Source organism: Convolutriloba macropyga, chromosome 4, assembly GCF_964194025.1.
Source record: "Convolutriloba macropyga chromosome 4, txConMacr16.3, whole genome shotgun sequence".
Lineage (NCBI taxonomy): Eukaryota > Metazoa > Xenacoelomorpha > Acoela > Convolutidae > Convolutriloba > Convolutriloba macropyga.
In genome coordinates this window covers 64034211-64057094 of record NC_134471.1, presented here as the reverse complement: position 1 = coordinate 64057094, position 22884 = coordinate 64034211, and the positions used below count along the sequence as shown (strand labels likewise).

The 22884-nt window shown below is 32.2% G+C and overlaps 1 protein-coding gene across 1 annotated transcript in view; it reads right to left on the bottom strand.

Moving 5' to 3' along the window:
• Positions 1 to 20430: 20430 nt before the first annotated feature.
• Positions 20431 to 22884, bottom strand: part of LOC142337939 (uncharacterized) — a 44602-nt gene continuing 42148 nt past the window's right edge. Inside the window, exons 3-4 of the mRNA XM_075387572.1 lie at positions 20756 to 21066; positions 20431 to 20497 (exon numbers count right to left, since the gene is read on the bottom strand). Of these exons, the coding sequence (XP_075243687.1) occupies positions 20431 to 20497; positions 20756 to 21066 (378 nt within the window). The remainder of the gene's footprint in view (positions 20498 to 20755; positions 21067 to 22884) is intronic.

The window sequence follows — 22884 nt, the reverse complement described above, 5'->3', positions numbered from 1 at the left end:
TGAATTGAAAAAGTTTTTGAGTAAACCTCCCTGATGTATATTGCCAGAAAATTCCAATTAAATTAATGTGATTGATAATATGTGAAAAAAATTTTTAGGTTTGCTTAAAGATGACATCAGCTGCTCTGTCATTAGAAGCAATTATAGCATTTGATATGTCTATCAATTTCTTGGTTATTTTTTTCGCTGTTGATGTCAGATAATTATCTTTTGGAAGTTTTAGAAAAAAATGTGATGAATTTCTCAGTAAATATTTTATATCCAATCAAGTAGCTTTCTATCTGACTTCTCTTGATTGTATAGTGACCAAATCTGTTGAAATATCACATTTTTTACTATTACTTTTTTGGATGTCAAATTAAAATTATTCTCAAAAATTAAATGTAAATCCAATCATATTTCATTTTCACATGTTAGGGATGCTTCAATGCGAATAGAATTCAGCGCTTTTAGGTGCCTAATTAGCAAAAAGCAGTAGATTTTAGTAACCTTTTGTGAAATTTAGTTACGCATATTGCGGAACTCATCTAAACACCTTGTGGAATTCGGGTACCGAATTTATTAATCGGTTTTGATTTTGAACAAAGGACTGGTTCCCAAAATTTGCAAAATCTATTTATCAGCACTTCGAAATCCTTACATGAACGTAACGGGAATTCGCCGAGAAAACATCGGCCAAGAGCGTTTCAGTTTTGCCTTTGCCGTGTAACATTTTTCCAAAATTGTTCAGTTTCAGATCCAATAGGGCTATACTTGCAGTGGTCAAACAAAAAGCCATCAGGTAACTCAAAAAACACGAATCCAGCTTCAAACTTTATCGTTATTTGAATTGCAACCCAAAATCGATTAAAAGTCAGTTTTTTGAACAAACATCTCTACATTTAGTGGTACGGGAAACATTTTCTTCCCAATATTTTTTTGAGGCAAAAACCTTAGGGCTCAAGCGTATTTGATTTGGAGGAGCTATGAGCTACTGAAATAGAAAAAAGGTAAACCCTGCACAAATCTGCCATTTTTCGCACCATTGAGCATTTTTTCCGGCAAACAGTTTGTTGATTATAATATTACCTCTTTTTTAGGAATAAAATTATCGGTAAATTTAAATTTCCTTCAAACATAACTTAAAGATAATTGATACAGACCAAAAGAGGAAAAAGTAAACAACAATTAACTGTAAATTTCTTAAAAATGAAACACTGCTTTCCCAAAAATCAAGCAACTATTTGTCGAAAAACAGAGCGTTTTTACCACTTTTAACAACAATTTACTACTTTTAAGAACTTCACAGGTTGAAAAAAAAGAACAATATAAACTTTTGAAACTTGCTTATACATCGTTTCTTTCTCTTTTGATATCATATATTGAATCAAGAACAGTTATTTCCAGTCAACCAAAACCATCAAAACAGTTTTTTTTATTGCAGTCACGTTCCGTTCCCAAACAATTGAGAAATCTTTTTTATTCGAAAATTTATATATGAGAAAAAATTCTGTGTCAACTTTGATAAAGAGTTACAACGTTTTCTATTTGATGTCAAAGACAGGTTGTCTTCTTCCCAACGTTATCTTTTAATGCGTCCCTATTATTGAAGTGCGCAATTATCTCAAATATCTTACAGCAGGTACTCCAGCAACATAATTGCCAGTTTAGAAAATGATTTAAAATTTGGTCAGATTATCTCTTATTGTCCATTGCTGTTTTGGCAACCAAACAAGCCATTTTTCCTCACTACTTACTTAGTTTTTTTCTTGTGGTCCCTATTCTGTTCCATGATCAATCATTTTTTGCACTGTCTGTGAAACAATAGTTACACAAACTTTCCAATTTTCAAAAAGTTCTATCAACTTTCATATCTAATGTTTTTAATCTTACGGACAAAGTAATACAGGTCTATGTTAATAATTTTATCAGTGCATGATGTGATAGATTAGATATAGTTTGATTCGAAAAATTGCTGTTTGTTTGTCATAAATTTTCTCAATGAATTTAACGTTAGTGGTTATTCCTGCTTTAGCTTCAATTTAAAATAATCTAAAGGACGAGAAAGTGATACTATAGAATTTTATAAATCACCTTCACATTTTATGCTACTAGGCATATTAATGGGTTATAGCATAGGCGTCAACTTTTTGATGGTCTTTTAATTTTTTCTAATGTACTGACAATTACTTTGGAAAAAAATTTGCTCATGTTATTTTCATGCAATCGCTATAATTTTTGCTTTTATTTTAAGGCCAAGAATCACTTCAGCAATTTTGGTTACTAGCTTGAAAAATACTTTGATTTTTGATGTTTAATTGATATCAGTCAATTATTTGTCTCTGAACAGTAATGCGATTTTTTATAGTTAAATGCATAGAAAAAACATATGTTGAGTATTTTTGTATACTGAAAACAATTTCTATTCACAATTGCGTATTCGATATGTTGCGTATTCTTATATATATATATATATATATATATATATATATATATATATATATATATATTTATATATGTATGACGTATTCCTCTATATTGTGTATATTATTGCGTATTCTTAACAATAACTTATTTACAATTAAAATTCTACCAAAAAACTGCACTCTTTCCTTTTCATCGGGTGGAATTTTTTGTCTTTGAATGTTTTTTTTTGCATGTTGCATTTCCAGGGTCAGCTTTCTCACAACGATCAGCTATGATTAGATCACTCAAATGACGAACAGAAACTGAGTAAATAGGATAAAATTCGACCGCATGGAAGACATTTGCCTGGTTTTACTTGTTTAAGATCATTTTTTAAAACTTGTCTTTAAGTTGTTCCACAATGATTTTTTGTGGACAAATTTAGTTGACAGATTATTTATCTTGGAAAGTTACCACCTTGAGTTCCGTTCGGGTGGAGGAATTTTGCCAATATGTAATATAAACGGCAACTAGCGTCGACAACTCAGAAATTTTATTGAGTTGTTCTCAAATAACCTTGGGTTGAGTGTGTTTAATTAACGTCTCTAAATCAACGAAATCCAATCAAAATTATGCAAAAAAAATTGCTGTGAAATTTGAATATTGTTATTGGATTTACCGCTCATCTTACATAATTTTGCACGTCTATGCGTGGATCCAATATAACTTTGTGTTTCTTAGAGTAGAGTTTGTATAAATTCAGCATTGCTTTGATCTCGCATCTGATCTGCTTCAAGGCTTTGACTTGGGCCTGTGAGACAGACCCGAACCACTGATCTCCTCTGTGCTTGTCACTTCCTCTGCCACTGTACAACGATACTTTAATTTTCTTTATAAATAGTACCCTAACTTCCTGAATCTTGCATAACTTTGCGTTGACTTTCTCGGCAACATTATCAACAAAACTGTTTTTATAAAAGATTACTTTGGTGCTTTATAAGCTCACGCAGACAGTAATTGGTTTTAGGGCAACAAATATTAATTAGGATTTTTTTTTAAAAAAGGAAGGCATTATGAGAATGGACAGCACAAACATGACTATCTGGTATAAAAAACAATTGGTTTTGGTAGGCTTCCAAGCAGGGCACTGAGTGAGATTGTTAGTTCAAATTGCGAAAATGTGTACATAACTAGAAGTGACAAAGAAGACCAAAACCGTTTCAAATCGAATTTGAAACTGCATCCCAATTCAGCATATAGTGCTCTCACTGAAGCCACAGCAGCTCTTATTTGGAACGGATTCTTTTTTATCAAAATAGCAGCAAATTTATATCAGAGATTAAATCCAGTTTTTTTTTCTTTTTCGCTGTTTTCAGCATTGAATCTTATGAAATATTGGAAGAAGTGTAGGAATGACAGGGTTCTAATCCATATAATTGTTTATACAGTCTCCTGTTTTTTTTTCAAAAACGTCAGCCAGAAGAATGACATCAGTTCTGAGATACAATTTGAGATGGTCAGCAAACTTCTTCTATCAAAGCTAATTCCAGACATTGTTCACATGTTCATCATCCTCAGAAACCCAAATGTAATTTTGCAACGTTTAGACGTTGTTGACAATAAAGTATTAGAACTGAATAATGACAAACGTGATTCTGCTTTGATTAAAACGTTTTGAGAAGTTTCAGGTTCAGGCTGTTCTTTTTTAACAATTACTCTTGAAACTGAGAGAGCCTCCTATCATCGATTTTAAAATTCTCAGCCAACAGAAGAAATTCATTGTGACAATCATGGAGTTGTTGGTACAAGTCCACCATCACAAAAAACCAACATTAATTTCCTCAGCTGCTTGCATGATCTCATGTAAACTCATGTCTGCAAACGAAACCCTCGCGGACACATCGAGAAAAAGATCAAACGTTCTCAATATTTCTTTAGAAAAGTCATCTTAGTAAAAATTGTTGGTTTTCATAAACCGTTTCTCACTATTGCTTTTTAGTCCTCCACGGATTCTTCTCTCACAGCAAATGTATATCAGAGAGTAAATCCAGTGTCACTTTTGCTGTTTTCAGCATTGAATCCTATGGAATATTGGGTGAACGCTAGTAACGACAGGGTTCTGATCCATATATCTGTTTAAGCAATCTCGATTTGCGATGATCACCAATTTTCTTCAATTCAAGCCAATTCCAGACAATGTTCGCATGTTGAACATACTCAAAGAACCAAATGTAGTTTTCAACTTTTAGACATTGTTGACAATAAAGTATCAGAACTGAAAAATACATATTGACATACACGATTCGGCTTTGATTGAAGGGTTTTAGGAAATTTAAAGTTTTGGCTTGTCTCGTTTCACAATTCCTCTTGATACTTTGAGAGCCTCCTAGCAACGATTTTCAATTTTTCAGCGTACAGAGGACATTCATTGTGACTGTCGTTGAGCTGCTAATACAGGTCCAGAGCATCGCAAAGTGTTCAGTAAAATATTGGGTGAATTGTAGTGATGACAGAATTTTATTATATATATATATATATATATATATATATATATATATATATATATGTTTTTTAATACTTTCTGCAGCTTTGAAACACTTCAACCAGACGAATGACATCTGTTCTGAATTACAAATTGAGATTGTCACCAAACTTCTTGCATCCAAGCCCTTTCCAGAACATCATCTTTTTGCTGAACATCATCCTCAGAAATCTTATTTGCTCTGAAAGTATTTTATTCGACTGATGATCATAATGGGGCAACCAACACAATTTCATTGATCTTCTCAAAATAATCAAAAAACAAGTAGGGAAATATTTTTAATGAATTGTCCCTATAATTAACGATTGGGACAATTACGCAATGGCGTGATTAGGTGGCTGTCTTTTCATTTTGTGTGCATGGATTTTCTCTGTGTATGACTGCTACAGAAGGTTTCGTCAACAAACTACTTTTTAGGACATCGCAGTTATTTTGAAAATTTCGGGAAATATTTCGGGTACATGTTTCGGGATGTGTTTAGTTAATTGAAGGTAGCCATTCAATTTGTGTGTGTTAACCCAGGTGTCGAGACTCGCCGCAAAAAAGAAAGCTATCCAGGAAACGAACTTTTTCGTACAGTAGCTTGTCATCTTTGGTTTTACCAACAGGAACAAAAAACCAGATTGAGATGTATGTCCCATTGTTGCAAGGAATGACTGTCAACTTTCACTCGGCACGTAATTCCATGAAAATTAGTAGATGATGCGCGTCGTGTTTGTTGATGCTGTGGAAGTATATTGACGTAAAAACTGCGAGAAAAGCTTGAGAATGCAACTCTTATACGCAACGCCGTACATTTCACCAATAAAGTGACGATGATGGATAAGTTTTTGTTCATTCACTTTTGTCTGATATATGACACATCCTATACTCTGATCAATCGTTTGCTTCATCACAAATTAATTGTATTCTTTATCTTTTTTTCTCAGAAAAATCTTTCGCGTTTTTTCTGAGTCAGAAACACTTTTGGTTGCATTTCACACTTCCACAGCTATAGTATTTATCCACAACACAAAAAACTATTCCGCATATTTTTTTCGTTTTTGTTTATGGTTTAACTACTCTCTGGATACTGATGATAGGTGTCATCCTTTAGGCTGACAGCCTCTTCATCAGCATAAAGTTTAAACAGAAAAAGTTTTGTGTCAGTTTTTAATTTAAAATTGTGATTCCTTGGTTGGCATAGTAATATGAACAATTTTAAGCTCTTGACATGATTTCAAATATTTCTCCACTGCTATGGTGTCTTGAATGCCCTCCAGACATCTCTCGCAAAATTTTTGTCGGTGGTGTTCTTTGAAACTGAATTGGGGGCCATGAAAGCTTGAAAATTCGTTAATGAACAATAGTGTCTGATTAATCCATCCGTCAGCAACATCAATGGAATTATTTTCTGTTCATTGAGTTTCTGTTGTTAAAGTTTTGGTCTTTGCGTTTGCGTGTCAACTGACTTTGGTGTCATCCGTTGGCTGGACCATTTGCTTAGAGATCAATAATTGTATCTTCAAAGGTTCAAGATTGGCTTTTTTATTTTTAACAAACCGTTTTATGTCTTCCAGATGCTCAATAACAATATGATACATCAATCTGTTTTCCACTTCTACTTTTAACGAGTTTGACAATTACGCAATGGCAAGATAAGGTGGCTGTTTTTCAATAATAATCTCTTCGGCTTTCTGTGCAAGACAATTTTCTCTGTGTCTGACTGCTACAGAAGGTTTTGTCAGCAAACTACTTCTTAGGTCATTGCATTTAATTTGAAAATTTCGGATCTCTATGGGCGTTTTTCAAACACTGAATCAAGTTTCTGCCTGAATTAAAGTGTTTTTCACTTTCTCTAAATATACAGCTGGCTGTTCTTGTTTTGCTGGCTTTTTTGTTGTGCATTGTTTCCAAACGTTTTAAAAGTTTCTGCTTCTTTTTCTTTTTTTTTCGGTGAATCGTCGTAGTTGAATGTGATGATAGAAATGAGAAAATTGTGAATATGTTTTCTTTCAAGAAAAACTCTTCAAAACATTTTTTTGCAAAATTTTTGCGCATGGAACAACAATACGAAATTGATCATAAAGAAGCAGTTTGTTTTATGTTAAATTCATTATTCGTGTGACAAATTGTTCTACACTGGAACTATGAAAAATTTTCACATTAGCCACTTAAATTAACCTATTCAGATAACAATCCTAATGGATATAAGCTATGACAAAGGGGTCTTTTCTCTTTAATTAAAATATTATTGATTATGGTCAGTTTTTTGTGAGCTGACAATGAATGACGTGATGAAAATTGAAAAATGTATTTGAAAAAAACAAAAAGACGAAACTAAAATTACCGGAAACATATATACAAAAATTGTAATGTTATTTAACAAATGCAAATACAGTAAGGCATTAAAAAAATTGTTAGTGTTGTACTACTGTTTAAAAAAATGGTGGTAATTTTTAAACGGTTTTCTTTTTGAGTTGTCAGGTTCACACTAAACAAGAATTAAGGTTTCCTGGTTTTAGCTGTTAGCTCCTAGTTCTGAATAGACGCTTTTATAAGTTAAACGACGAATCACACTTCTGACTCGTTCAATAAAATTGTGCCGGCGAACAATTTTTTTTTTAAAAAAAATTCGCAATGAAAGATTTTTGAGAAAAATTCAAGAGACTGGTTTGCAGTTGTTGAAAGCTTAAAATTGGTTTCTTCAACTAAAAATCTTGCTTTTTTAGTTTTATACCTTCCGTTCTAAAAACTGACATTGAATCAATATTGTTTACATATCAAACGCTTTTCTGCTTGATCACGTGAGGGCTTCTAAAAAATCAAAAATTTACAGTTTGAACTAAAATTTTTGCTTCTATTTATATTTTAAATTGACCTCACCTCTCTGGGAAATATTTGGTAGATTTGCAGTTAAAACGTCTGTAAAGCACAGAAACAATTTACCTGCAATTGTGTGTTTTTAAGATGTTCAGCCTTTAAAATGGTTTCGCAAAAAAAACAAACAGATATTGTCCGCCATTTTTGTCCCTAAAATAGGTGCATCGCCGAGAAGAGCTGAAAACTCCAAGAACTTGCATCAACTATTTTTAAGTATAAGAGATTAAATGCACCTCTTTAAATCTTATGTTGAGTTGGTTTTAAGGTAAGAATTTCTTTTCGATCAAAATTATTTCAGTTGGAAAGAAAAAAAACGTCTGATCTGTAGTTGTTGAAAACTTGAAAATAATTTTTCTTCATAATGGCACTGTTTTAAAAAATTCCTAATTTTGTTTTCGGAAAACTTGTAATCTGAAAACAGGTGTTAATTAATAATTCTACCTAAAAATATATTTATATGCAATTTGTGGTATAAGTGGAGCCGCAAAATCAGCACAAACTCTATTTAATTGATGATTGTTGCTTCTGAGTGGGACTAAAATTTTTTTTATGGCTAATTTCGCAATTTGTATTTTAAACTATAATTGAATTCTATTTTTTAATTAAAGATTTGGTTTAATGTTGCTGAAGGTTTCCAACTTACTTTTCCTTCCGAATAAACTTTTGTTGTGCTCTTAGATTGGATTCTAAAGTAGATGCTAGGAAAATATTTCACTTGTAGCCAGCTATATCGGTAATCACTTTTGTAATGTCTGTGGGCATAAATGAAACCATTATGTCAAACAAAAACAGCGTAGAAAGGCATTAGATATTTTCGGATTTTTTTTGGGATTAAAATCTGGCAGGGAACATAGCCTTTCGACAATTTGAGTTGCTTTATAGTTTTTGATTTCTACAAGCGGGCCAATGAATTTGTTGATAGCAAGCAGGAAACTTACAAACCGGATGCAATATTACAAAAACACAACTCGACAGCTTTAGGTTTTATAACTTTTTAATTGTGCACCTAAGCGTTCAAATAAAAAGTATAAAAGTTTGGATTTGATTTTTAAAGGAATTTTTTATCAGTCAACTTACAATGTTTTTGTCGTTGAGGGTGTAATTAATTCAACAGTCAATCACAAATTATTTATGTTTATCTACATTGAAGATACCTGAAGAGAAAATCGTGTACTTTTTTGATTTACGTCTCATAGAACACTAATTTATTATGATACTCAGCAGATCTGTGTGAAAATCAATTCATTTTTTTCCAGATTCATTTTAACTTTAATTACAATACATATTTTATTTTTGTCACATAAATTTTTGTGGAAAATCCTCTAAATGTATTAATTTATCTATTTCCCGGAACAGGAAAGTTTTTTAAATTTTCAACATCTGTCAAATTTACCGCATTTTTCAAGTATGATATAAAGTAAACACCAGCAGCAACCTACTTGATTACTAGTTGATAGTTTACTGATTTTAAACAGCTTTTCTCCAGCACTGAATTATCTGACAAAAATGTTTTTTTTTTGCACAAAGCTTAGACTGTTTTTTCTCACTGAAACAAAATTGACCTTTATCATACCAATCCCGCGCCAAACGCTGCTGATCCAACAGAAATGTAAATCAAAAACTTCGATTTACAGTTGACGCTGGAAACAGTTGACGATGTAAACTCCGCTTTGCGATCAATTTCAGCTAAAGTTTCTTTCTTTATTTCCTAAATTGCTCAAAAAATATCGTTTTTACAGATACATTGTCAGTTTGGCAAATATTTCATGAAGTTGAGAAAAAGTTTTAGTTGCTGCAAAAAGGATCAGCAAACCAGATTAAACTCCTTCTCATTGTAAAAAGCCCTATGATTCGTACTTATTTTTTGTAAAATTTTGTTTGTTTTTCATTCAGAAAAAAAATTTCAGCACAAAAATACCTTTGCACTATTTCTTACAATTACTGATATCTAGAAGGTAGTTTAAATTTGTTGACTAAAGGCTTTTAATGTTAACAAAATTTATGTTTAATTAAGTAATAGGTAGAATTTTTGGCTCAAAATTGTAAGAATTGTCGATAAATTAACTTGTTTTTTGATTTTCGATGACATATAGATGTTTAACGGGTCTTTTGCCTGTTTTTTAAACCTTATTTCTCACACATACATAACATTTGAAAGCTTTCAGGAAGAAAAATTGTTTTTTAATATATTTGACTATCTCTAGAATCGTTTATGAGCTTTGCTTAATTTCAAGTACCATTTTTGGTGCACCATTTGACTATATTTTATTTTAGAAATGTTTTTCATTCCAAAATGCAGACATAAGATTTTTGAAGCCTTTTTGGAAACAATTTGTCTCTATTTTACTTATGTTTTTTATTTGGGAACAGAATTTAGTAAAAAAAATTGTCCTTCCAAGTGTTTGCAAATCTCAAATGACATATCTACAACTCTTAGGGAATCTTGATTGCTTTTCATAACCCTTAATTTGAGCTAGTAAATTGATATTCGGCCAGTAAAACCAAGTTTTAGCCAGAAATATTAGCAAACGATGGCAAAACTTTTGAGGACCTTAACTGATGTAGAATTGTTTCGCATTTTTAGGTATCTAATATATGAGCGACCTTTGGTAAGAAAGTTCTGTTGTTAATCCAACTTTTTCAAAGGTTTGAAGAAACAGACATATAAATTAATCATATTTTGAATTAATATGATTAATTCATATGTATGATGAATTAATCAGAAATCCGTTTTGAATTAATCAGAAATCCGTTTGATATTTTTTGTGTATCTATGAGCAGTTTTTACGGATAAATCAATTTTCTTCAGTTGCCTTATCTGTACAACTTGTACATTTTGGTAAATAAAAAAGTTCAATTGACATCTGATGACATACAGTGTATAAGAAAAAAAACAATGCATTTTTGAACAATTTTTACATATGAAACAATATTCATTACGAAAACTTTTGTGTAAGATTTGTTTTAAGAGATTTATTTTGATGTACAATTGACCCCTGATGACTCATACAAACTCTTCGAGCAGATCTGATGATTTTCAAAGTCTTTTTTGTGTTAGATTTTTTAAATAAATAATTACTAATTAGGAAACTTTTTTCTATGACTCCTCATTAAGAGATATCATGCACAATTGCCATTTGATTAATCATATATACTTTGTATGAGTAAATTTGCTACATTTTAATTTGTTCTTGTTAGTGTTAACCTATATAACAACTTCTACCGAGGAAAATTTTCTCTATGAATTTCATTTTAAGGGGAGAAAAATGATATAAACCTGACATTTGATGACTCATATATACTTTCTGTAACCAAAATTGATTCATTTTCAAGTATGTTGGTGTTAGTTTTCACTAATGAAACAACTTTTATCAATAAAACTTTTCTGTACCTTTTTTACTTAAAAATATAGAAATTGTTTACGATTGACATTTGATGACGCATATATGCTTCATACTAGCAAAAATGCTACTGTTTCAAGTTTTTTTGTGCTAGTTTTAACCTATGAAACAACGTTTACTTGAGACGTTTTTTCTCCGACCCTTAAATTACGAGGCAATAACTGATAAAAATTCAAGTATGTTGAGGCATACGCAGTGCATGAGTTCGAATTTGATATGATTTAAAACTTTTTTTCAAGAATTTTTTTACCTATGAAACAACTTTTTTTATTTTTTTATGTAAACTTTACAGCAAGTTTTTTTAAAAGCGTCATGACTAATACGTAATCTATATGAGCAAAACTGATAATTTTTTGTTAGTTTTAACCTATGCATCAACTTTTACTAAGGAAACTTTTCTCTTTGACTTGCACATGAAAGCAAAAAATTGTGTGCAATTGACATTGGATTACTCATATATTTTCTATAACCGAAATTGATTAATTTTTTTTGTGTAAATTTTATTTATGGAGCAATTTTTAATAAAGAAACTGTTGTCTACGCATTGTACTTTAAAAGAAAAACATTAATGTACAATTGACTCTTGATAACCCAAACAAACTTTTTTTTTTAGCAAAATTGACATTATTAGGTTTTTTTGTGATAGTTATCTCTATTGAAACAAGAAACTTTTCTGTATGAATTGTACTTTAAAACCAAAAATTGAAGTAAAATTGACATTTGATGACGCATAAATACATTATACGAGCAAAACTGCTAAAATTTTGAGATCTTTTTGTGTTAGTGCTAACGTATGAAAGATCTTTTACTTGAGATATTCTTCTCTGTAACTTGTAGATGACAGGAGAAAAATGATGTACAACTGACCTTTGATGATTCATATACACTTTGTGTAAATTGACATTTTAAAGTACTGTTGCGTTAATTTTTAACAACGAATTAAATTTTACCGAGAAAATTTTTCTGTATTACTTTTACTTTGAAAGGAAAATGTTGGTGTACAATTATTCTTTGGTGACTCATATATGCTTTCTGAAACCAAAGTGGCACATTTTTCAGAATTTTTTCTGTTATTTTTCTTTAATGAAAAAATTTTTACTTGAGAAATTTTTCTGTATGACTTGTAGTTTGGATTAAAAAAATTGATGTACAATTGACTTTTGATGACTCATATAATTTATGTATGGATAAGATTGACAATTTTAAACTATTTTTGTGTTAGTTTTTACTAATGAACTGAACTTCACCTAAGAAAGTTCTTTCTCGGACTGACATTAAAAAAATGATGTTCATTTTGATACATATTAATGTGTTTTTTTGTTACTTTTTTACTAAAAAAACAATTTTGCATTAGAAACTTTTCTGTTTGACTTGTTCATTAAAATAAAAAAAAATTGATGTACAATTGACATTTGCTGACTCATAGATAATTTTATAAGCAAAATTGCTATAATTTTAAGTTTTGTGTTAGTTTTCACCTATGAAACAACTTTTACTTGAGAAATTGTTCTCTGGGAATTGTACATAAAGAGGAAATAACTGATGAACAATTGACATCTGTTGACTCACAGACAGTGCATGGGTGTGAAATTGATATTTTTAAACCTTTTTTAAAAAGCTTTTACCTATGAAACAACATTCTCTATGTAAACATTACTGCAATGCTTGTTTGTAAGAGATATAATCTGAAGTACAATTGACCCCCGATGACTGATACATACACCCTATGAGCAGAACTGATAATTTTCAAAGTCTCTCTGTGTTAATTTTTAACTAAATAAACATTTAGTTCTTAAGAAACTTTTCTCTATGAATCCTACATCATGAGAATTGATGTACAATTGATCTTTGTTTAATCATATATACTTTCAAAAATGCCCCAGTTTAAAGTTTTTGTGTTAGTTTTAAACTATGAAGCAACTTCTTCCTAGGAAAATTTTCTCAATGGCTTGTATATTAAACGAGAAAAAATTAGGTACAATTGACATTTGACGACTCATGTATCCCTTCTAGAACCAAATTTGACGAATTTTTATTTTTTATGTGTTAAGTTTTACTAACGAAGCAACTTTTACTTAATAGATTTTTCTCTACAACTTTAAAACAAAAAATTAATGTGGAATTGACCTTTGATGACTCAGACTTACTTTGTAAGAGCGAAATTGATAAATTTAGAGGTATTCGAGTGTGAGTTTTCATTAGTGAAACAACTTATAACTAAAAAATTTTTGTGTATGACCTGTACTTTAAAAGAAAAAAGACGATCAAGAAGAAACAACTCTTAGCTTAGAAAATTTTCTCTATAACTCCGATTTTAAGAGGCAGAAAATAACGAGCGATTTACTTATCATATATAATTTCTATAGCCAAAATGATGCATTTTCATGTAGTTTTTGTAAGTTTTCACAAAGGAAATAACCTTTTTTACCTAAGAACCTTTTCTGTATGACTTGTATTTTAAAAGAAAAAATCCTATGAAGCAATCTTTACCTGCCACTTTCTTCTCTGGGACTTCTAGATTGAGGAGAGAGGAATGAAGTACAAGTGACTTTTGATGACTCATATATACTTTGAGTAAACAAAATTGATAGTTTTCAATTATTTTTGAGTTGTATGCCTTGTATTACTTGCGTTGCATTTAATTTATTTTTGGGTTGTTTGCTGTGTATTACTTGCGCAGTATGACTTGTACTTCATATACACTCCGTATGGATAAAATTAACAATTTTTAAGTATTTTTGTGGGAGTTTTCACTAATGAAGCACCTTTCATTCAAGAAAATTTTCTCTATGACTGTGACATTAAGAGTCAAAAAATGATGAAAATTGACATTTGTTGACGTTTGATGATTCATATATACTTTGTATGAGAAATTCTTTATCATTTCAAGTTTTTTTGTTAGTTTTAACCTATGAAACAACTTTTACTTGAGACATTCTCCTCGGGGACTTGTACATTGAAAAAATGATGCACAATTGATATTTGATGACTTATATATACTTTTTTATGATCAAAACTGACAATTTCTTTAGTTTCTTTGTGTTTGTTATCACTATTGAAAAATTTTTACGGAGGAAACTTTTCTCTTTAACTTTTACTTTGAGAGGAAAAAAAATTGATGTATAATTGACCTTTCATCACGCATATATACCTTCTATATACAAATTTGATGTTTTTGTATTTTTGGGTTAGTTTTCAAAATGAAAAAAATTTTACTTAGGAAACTTTTCTCATTAGCTTGGACTTTAACAGGAAACAATTGATCATCCGGAAAATCTTGTGTGAACAGATGGACGATAAATTGAATTTTGGCTTTGAAACAAGGATAAATAAGGGAAAAGTTTAAATAAGCAATGAAGGATAAACGTTTTGTGACATTCATGTTTCTTCATTGCCAGGCCAATGTCCGGAAAAACGAAGTTCAACAAGTTCTGCGTTTAATGGAAACAAAATCATTTTTGGCATGCAATTAACCTACAAATTTATTGCGCGAACTTTATCAGAAATTACTTGAGACCAAATTCAAAGATTTAATTTTTCTTGTGAATAGGGCTATGGGTATTTACAAAGCGGCTATTGTCCTCTCAATCCGCATTTAGCATCAAGATGGAAGTTTCTGAAATTAATCGCCAATTAGACTTTCTCCCATTTCGGTAATAAGATACTGTAGGTGGGAAAGTGGTAATTCGAATCAGATTTAAACTAAATTAATTTACGGTCTCTCCTTTCCACACACACATTAATCTTATAACACAGGTCGTGAAGAAGCCCGACAATATGTGTGCTCGATTTTTTGGACATTGGCTGCTTAATGTTCACATTCAGATTACATCATCTTGTTGAGAAAGTATGTCATTGGGACATGAAAATGCTTCACGACCACAATCAGAATGACAGAATTGATGAGACTGAATAGTCTGGCCAAAGTGTGAAATATTTCCACGGCAGTGGCCGCTCTCATCCATGATATATGAGTAGCCACTTCTTCGTCAGTTTGCAGGAAGTTTCGATTGCCGGAGAAGGAGTCAAAAGTTGGTAGAAAATCAATGAGCTTTGTTCGTTTTTTTTCAGTTCAATTCATCGAGACTTACAAATTTTATTAAAAACCAAGGATTATTTCAACAATTGCCCCCCCCCTTTGGATCAACAATTGCCCCCCCCCGCCCCAGAATCCTCCCCCTTCTGTGGTATGCTTTACCACAGTATTACTTGGCAAAAGTCCCTGTTGAAAATTGAAAGTCTTCGACTGTCATCAGCTCTCAACTGGTCCGTTTAAGAAGCGAGTAAATATTTCCTCATGTATAGTTTATTCTGAATACACAATACTGATAAACTTTCAGCATTTCAGCGAACTTTTCTCAACCGATTTTGTTTGTTTGTCCTTCGCATTTTCGAGCACACATCGCCAAGTAGTGAAAGTAACATATAACCGCTATAGTATAATGTGGAGAAAAAAAACCAAAGTTATGGATTAAATATATTGAAAGTAAAATATATTTCGCTTTGATTATCTATCTGAACTTCAAAGGGTAGTCTCCAAAACATTTTGTAAGGCAACCACGAAGCAAAAAAAATCTAAATTTTTGAGCTATGTTGACTTTTATTGCGCTCTGAAAATTCACAATTTTGAGGAAAAAAATGGAGTTTCATTTGAATTCTTTTGATAGCATTTAATGTTAAGGAGTAAAGAGTACGAGGTGATATTTTTACGAACAAATTGCTTCCAATCAAATAAATCTCTCATCAACTATATACATGTTTTTAAAATCTTGAGAAGCATTTTCATTCGCATAACATTTGATTTTTTGAAAACAAAAATGTATTTTTTGACAAGTTTTATTTTATCTTTTTTTTTGTTAATTCATAATTAATTTTCTAGGCACAAAAAATAACCTACTTCAAAAAAATTACAAGGATTCTAAAACTTTTTCTTCCTGCTTAGAACGAAACTTTTTGTGTCTAAAACACTTCTTTGTCTAAAACTAAAACTTGCTTCATTGTTTTTTTCTCAATTACGGTCATAATTATGAAACCGTTATACTGCTGAAAATTTAATGTATTTTTTGGGTTCGCAGAAAACGTTCTTCAAAGAGTTGATTGATATGCTAATAGAAAAAGGAAGCATAAACTCTCAGAGCGCCGTTGGCATACAAGTAATTTAATGACAAAGTTTTGTGACAAAGTTTTCTGTTGCTTGTTTTGTGGTGCTTGTTGTATCATTCCCTATACAACTATCAGTTTCCACCGATAGAATTGGCATTTCTCGCATTTTGCATGAATAGCTGGTCGCACGCTTCCAACTATTCTGTTAATGGCTAAAACACTCGATTCTTGCTCAACCCAGGCTGAGGTCCCAGACCGAAACCGGATATGTCCAGACAGAAATGAACGCACGAAGGGAGTGTCGTGCGTTCAAAATTAAACACGGATGAACGCACGATGGTCTGGACATGAACGCACGATGGTCTGGACATGAACGCACGATGGTCTGATGACCGCACGATGTTCTGGACATGAACGCACGAAAGTCTGGACATGGACGCACAAAAATTTTGGCGTTGAACGCACGAATTTGATTTGGAGCGCACGATGGTCTGGAAAAGAACACACGAAAGTCTGGACATATACCGTTTCGGTCTGGGATGGTCTGGACATATTTGCCTTCGAACGCACGAAGGGCGCACGAAAACTTTTGAACGCACGATAGTCTGGACATATCCATTTTCCGTCTGGGCCTGTCTGGACATATCCACTTTGGGTCTGGCACCATAGCCTGGGAATTGTTTCCACACCTAATTCTCCCATCCCTCAGTTAAAAAGACAACAATAACGACAACATTTTAATACATTATAATCAGAGTTGTGCAGATTTTTCTGCATCAAGCTCTCAGCAGAGGCTTTCTCGCAATCAACATTGTAGCTGACCCGTGCATTAAAACCAATGGAGTGCTAAAGCAAAATGATTGCAGGTGGACACAAAGTCAGTTGATTGAGAAATTCAAATACCAAAAAGCAAGCATAAAAACAAGAATTGTGTTTTTACACAATTGAAGTGTTTTTACACAAACAAGAAATGAAGTTTCAGTACCTCTTTTAGTTTTCAAAATTACTTGTTTAATTCACATCTCGCTTTCATTATCAATTTGTTTGGGCTTCAAATGAGATTCTCCATAACATATTTAAAGGTAAGCAGAAACAAAAATTTCTAATAGATGAGATGACGTTTTTGAGAGCTCATTGATATAATTAGATGCACAAATATTTTCCTGAAAACAGAAGTAGTAAAGTGCAAACATTGAGTTCATCATAAGCATTTTGCTATTTTTGATAATTTCTCATCTTGATTTTTATCCGCGTTCTTAAAATACAGGGAGGCACTCTCATTAGCGTAATATTTGATTTTTGGTACCGAAATTCTGTTTTTTTTTGTTTAAATTGTTTGTGATATCTCTTTGTCTAATCTATATAAAAATTTTTGGCTGGAATAATAACAGTTAAATTGTTACCTGCTTCATATAATTGCTAGAATTGTAAAATAATATTTTTTTCTAGGTAGGAATAGAAACAGTTTAAACGCAAAAACTTGTGGTTGAAAAATCTTTAGAGAACAAAGATTTAGCATAAATGAGAAGAACTTAAATATCTTATGTTACGATTTTCGTGCCTAAAACTGAAATCTGCTTTAAATTTGCACCAGTTAGGACCATTGCAATCAAACAGTTTAATTCGCTTAATATTTTGGACAATTTATGGCCATACAGAAAAATAAACTTTCAAAGAGTTGATTGCTGTGATTTGATTAGATAAAAACAAAGCAGAAAATCACAGAACTCCACACAAGTTTTTTGTGCTTAGTTTAAACAAAGTAGGGATCTTTTCCGTCCCCATCCAATGCTCCCCCAGTTACAGAGCATTTGTCATTACATGGTAAATCATTATGTAAAATTAAGGCGCAAGCCTATTGGTGGTGCAAATAATATGCAACCAGTAAGCTGGGGGTGCACAAACGGTAAAGATCTCAAAATATTGTTTTAACTGCTTCGTATAACAAGGAGGCAATAACCGTGACTGCAATTGTTTTGCGTAAAATTCTCATTTTTAAAAAAAAAAAATTCAATTGATTAACCAGAAATAATTTTTTAAGTTGCGATCATCTTCCAAAAGTAACTCTCGCTCAACATAGGAGTATCTTTGCATTTGATTGCATTCCATCGATACTAAGACTTCCTTTGATTCAATTTAAGGATCATAAATGATTTCATTATTACCATAATTGTTTTGTTTTTACCAATTTATTATCAAACAAAAGAAATCAGATACGATCTTTGTATGATTACCAAGAATCATACATTTTTGTTCATCGACATTAAGGCGTCATTATGCTATTCACAGGCATCACATTGTGATCCGTCAACAGATACTAACGTACAGTATCATTTGCAAAGTTGGGCACTAAAAAGAGTAAGATCAAAGAGATGATTAAAGTTTCGATATACTCTGAAGCCAGTTTATACCTACAAATGCTTTTATACAATTATTTTCCAAAAAATTTGTTTGTTTTTGCAAATAAGCTCTAATTCGTTTTCTGAATATTTTTATAATAGGAAGCTGTTCTCTTAGCGCACCCAATGAATAAAATGTAGATTTTACATGCTATATGATAAATTTAAGTGCCCTCTCAGTACCATATACGTGAATTAATGGCACCAGTTAGTGATTTGCAAGAAAATTGGAAGAACGATGTATTATCTTGCAACAATTTTTTAAGATTCTTGCAAGATTTTGAATCCTTCAATCACTAGAGTTTTTGTACAAAAATTAATATTATACAGTTTTTCGGCTTTCATTTTTTATGATCCCTGTATGATTTTTATGAAATCATCATGTGATCTTTGTATGACTACTAAAAGTCACACAAATCATATATTACTTAGTATGAAACCAAATAACGTTGTATGATGGGTGACCTGGTTCTATTTCACTCACCCAATGGTTGGTCTCGTTGGTTGAGTGAGAAGATTCGAGAATCCTTCAAATCGGCAATTTATTTCTTTAATTTCTCTCAACCTTGTTCCCACAAAATTTATTTTAAAAAGTGAATAAAAAGTCAAACTCCTGTCAAACTCCAAAAATTGTCGAAAGAGCACAAAGGAGCTGTTTGAAGAGGAAAATTCGTGACCAGTTGAGTTAGTGGAAGAAGCGAGTTATACTTTTTCCTGAAACATCTCCATGAATTGTGGCACTGAAGTTTTAATGTAGCCATTGGATTTAACATTTAGAGAATTTTTTGGAAGCGTCATGACCAAAAATCGTTTCCCTCCAACTCTGGAAAATTGTGCATTAATGGTACACAACTTTAAGATATCAAGTTCACCTCATTTTCCACCCATGCAATTTACATTTCTCACAATTTGCGAATAGCTGATCGGACTTTGAAGAGCAGACTAACTTTTTCTCTCCATGAGGTAATCAGCTAAGAGCTAAAACTCTGATGGTGGAAAATATTGGACTGTTTCGCTCTAGTGTTCCAACATTTATTCACAACTCTCCCCCAAATCATCAGGTAAGAATTCAATGTTGATCAAAAACGTAGTTTTTAAACAAATATGTGAAGACTTTTCGGTTTGAAGCTCACAGGAGAGGATTTTTTCCAACTAATCTTGTAACTGATATATGCATTGAGGCCACTGGGACTGTTAGAGCAAAATGATTGCAGGCTGTCAAAAAATGAGCTTATTGAAATATTCAAATATCGAAAAGTAAACGTAAAATTAGAGTTCCAATTCAAAAAGATCTCCAAATGTTTTGAACGCATAGTACAGCATGGATCCCTAATTGTTGAATCTTCTTTAAATGCACAAAAATTTGACTTTACATTAGTAAAAAATGGCCTAAAATGCGAGCATAAAATGTTCTCACAATTTTATATGTATATCATGAAGATTAAAGAATAAAATTAAAATCTAATGCTCTCAATGTCATCTTTTATATCAATTACTTTTGGGTCCTTCAAAAATTCTTTCCAAAAATATTCTTTCAGTTCTTTTTTTAAGGAAGCTTTCGATGTTGTTTTCCGTCTAATATTAGAAGGCAGACTATTATAAATTGGAGCTCATTGCTCCAATCTATTTAAATCTATAGTCAGATTCGAATCCATAAATATGTCTGAATCTACGGATAGCTTTATGTGATAATCTTATAAACTGACTATGCTGCAGAAAAAAACATCAAGAAAAGGTCTCAAGGCAATAAATGATCATCAGGGTTCCAATTTAGTATCAGATAGACAGCTGATTCAAGAGCAGACCTGAAGGTGTATCGTACTCTAAATTTCTGCCATATCATGTGGTGATGAAAAGAGCATGAAAAGCTGCGCGTTGACCTGTAACTTCAAAAGAGCTCTGAATAGATTTGCAAAAAAAGGTAAAGACTAGGAGCTGAGAATAGACTGCCGCCAGCAGCTTGTACTGACACTAGTAAAGAGCAGGCAAATGAGTTTTGTTTCAGTTAATGTCCCAATTTTAATCTTTTCAGCTTTTTTTTATTTGTTTTTAACGAAGCTTGCCGGTTCGCATTGGAGTCATTAAACACAGAGCTGTGCCGAGAAATGTAATATATGTTAACTGCCGAAGCCACCACATAGGGCGAATAGAAGAGGGAGAATGCGACAGAGATTAGCCCAAATGCTTTAGCCAGGGTCTTCTTTCTCTCTTGCAACCCACTTTGCCCACTGTCAACTTCTTTCAGCAATTCCCTCCAAGTCAGTTTGTAAATGTAGCCTGAGAATACAATAGTCGGTACAACGCAGTGGAAAAACAAAGCGACAGCGATGTAGAATCTTTGAAACCAACACAAAGAGCACTTTCGAATGTTTTCCTGTAACAGTAAAACATGTGTAAAGTACATGTTACGCCTATTTATCCCCAACATTCAATTAGAAAATAAATTTAACGCCACAAAGACTGCATTTTTTGTCTGTACTCTTCTTGATTAAAAATTCGTGTAGAGGTTAGTGAACTCTCTTATTTAGTTCAAATTTGGTTCAATTTTGAAAATATACGTCACTATATTTTACGATTCGTGTCTTTGAGCGAGCACTGAGAACAGGGACAAGATTTTCCGCGGCTTAAAAGTAACTCAATTCCACCTGTCAACTTTGCACATGGCTACAGAATCTAATAGCTACGATAGCGTCAATTAAAATAAAATTAAGGAAAACCTAATTGGCAATCAAAATCAGAAAAATCCCAGCAATACTTGTAACGGCTGCTCTGCTTGTGTTTGACAAAGAAAGTTTTACACCGCCCAGCTTGTTCTGAGTGGTTCCAAAATCTGTCCGGACAATTCCTTTATGAAGTTTGCTTTTGTAATTGTATATCAGTTCTGCTGTTCTTACCGTTGCATTAACTAATTTATCTAACTTAGTTTTGAATTTTATTCTCAATTAAATTGGGTCCACAGATTCCAAAATACGGGATCTCTATATGTTTGCCAGTTCAATCGTTTTGATGAAACAAATCAAAGGCAAAAATATATGCCTAAGAATTGTGATAAAAAAATGGTTTCTATTTTAATCCTAGCTCTGTGTATTGCGATTTTCGCAGAGTACTCACGAGTTGAAGATTGGAAATCAGGACACAGAGATATGAACTCACTGTTCGAGACATTTTCGATACAAGGCGCAATATTAGACAGAATTTTGCTCAAGACAAATTTTGGTAACAAGACACAATAACAATTTAACAACTATATTGCTCAAAGGTTTTGTTTTGACAAGACGCAGTAACAAATACACTATTCAAAACTATATTATTCCAACAACAACTTTTTTGCGGAGTTTATGTGCTAGCTCGAGTTGCTAGGCTGAAAATTTTTTGTTGCTATTTCAGTTGTTTACTTGTTCAAATTGTGAATTCTTATTTTTGTTTAGTTTGTTAGCAATTTTTTGCCTCCGTAGCATAAGCTGCTGTTTCAGATTTGCTATACACAGTTTTCTCGCTGAGGGGATGAATAATCCGGACAAAAATAGAACACAGTGATAGTTTTGTCTCACGCATTTAATTGGGTCTGTTTTAAATCTTCACTGAAGTTTTACTTCCTGCGCAATTTTGTTGTTCCTTAAGCCCAGCTCCAACAATACTCTTAAGTGGATTAAGAGGACAATTAACAGCTTCCTACCACTCATATCACGCTTCACAAGAACAAGTTTGTGTGCTGGGTCTCAAATAGACAATAATTCAGGAAGTTGGGGCGTTCAGTCATTAACACTACAGACAAAATTAACACTTTTCCTACTTATTTTGCTTATGTTAACAAATTTGGTAACAAATTTTTGATCAAAATTGACTCAAAACAATTGGTGACCAGATATTGTCACTCGTTTCTAGAAAGTGCCGAATTAACTTAACAGCTAAATTGCCTGGGCCAATTTTTACCGGGTATGTAACCTATATCTGTTCTGCTATATTAAAGCATGGAATTCACTTGAACTCTGCGGAATTGGCTTATATAAAAAACTGGGCCATTTCGGAGGCAATTAGTAGCCAAATCCAGCATGATGATCGTCGTATCGTTTCTATCAACCATTTTTGATCTTATTATGTTTGCCCCGTTTCCATAAAACAATATATGACAATCAGGATGCTCGGTAATTTGCGTTCGGACATAAAGTTCCGACCCCACTCATAAACATTT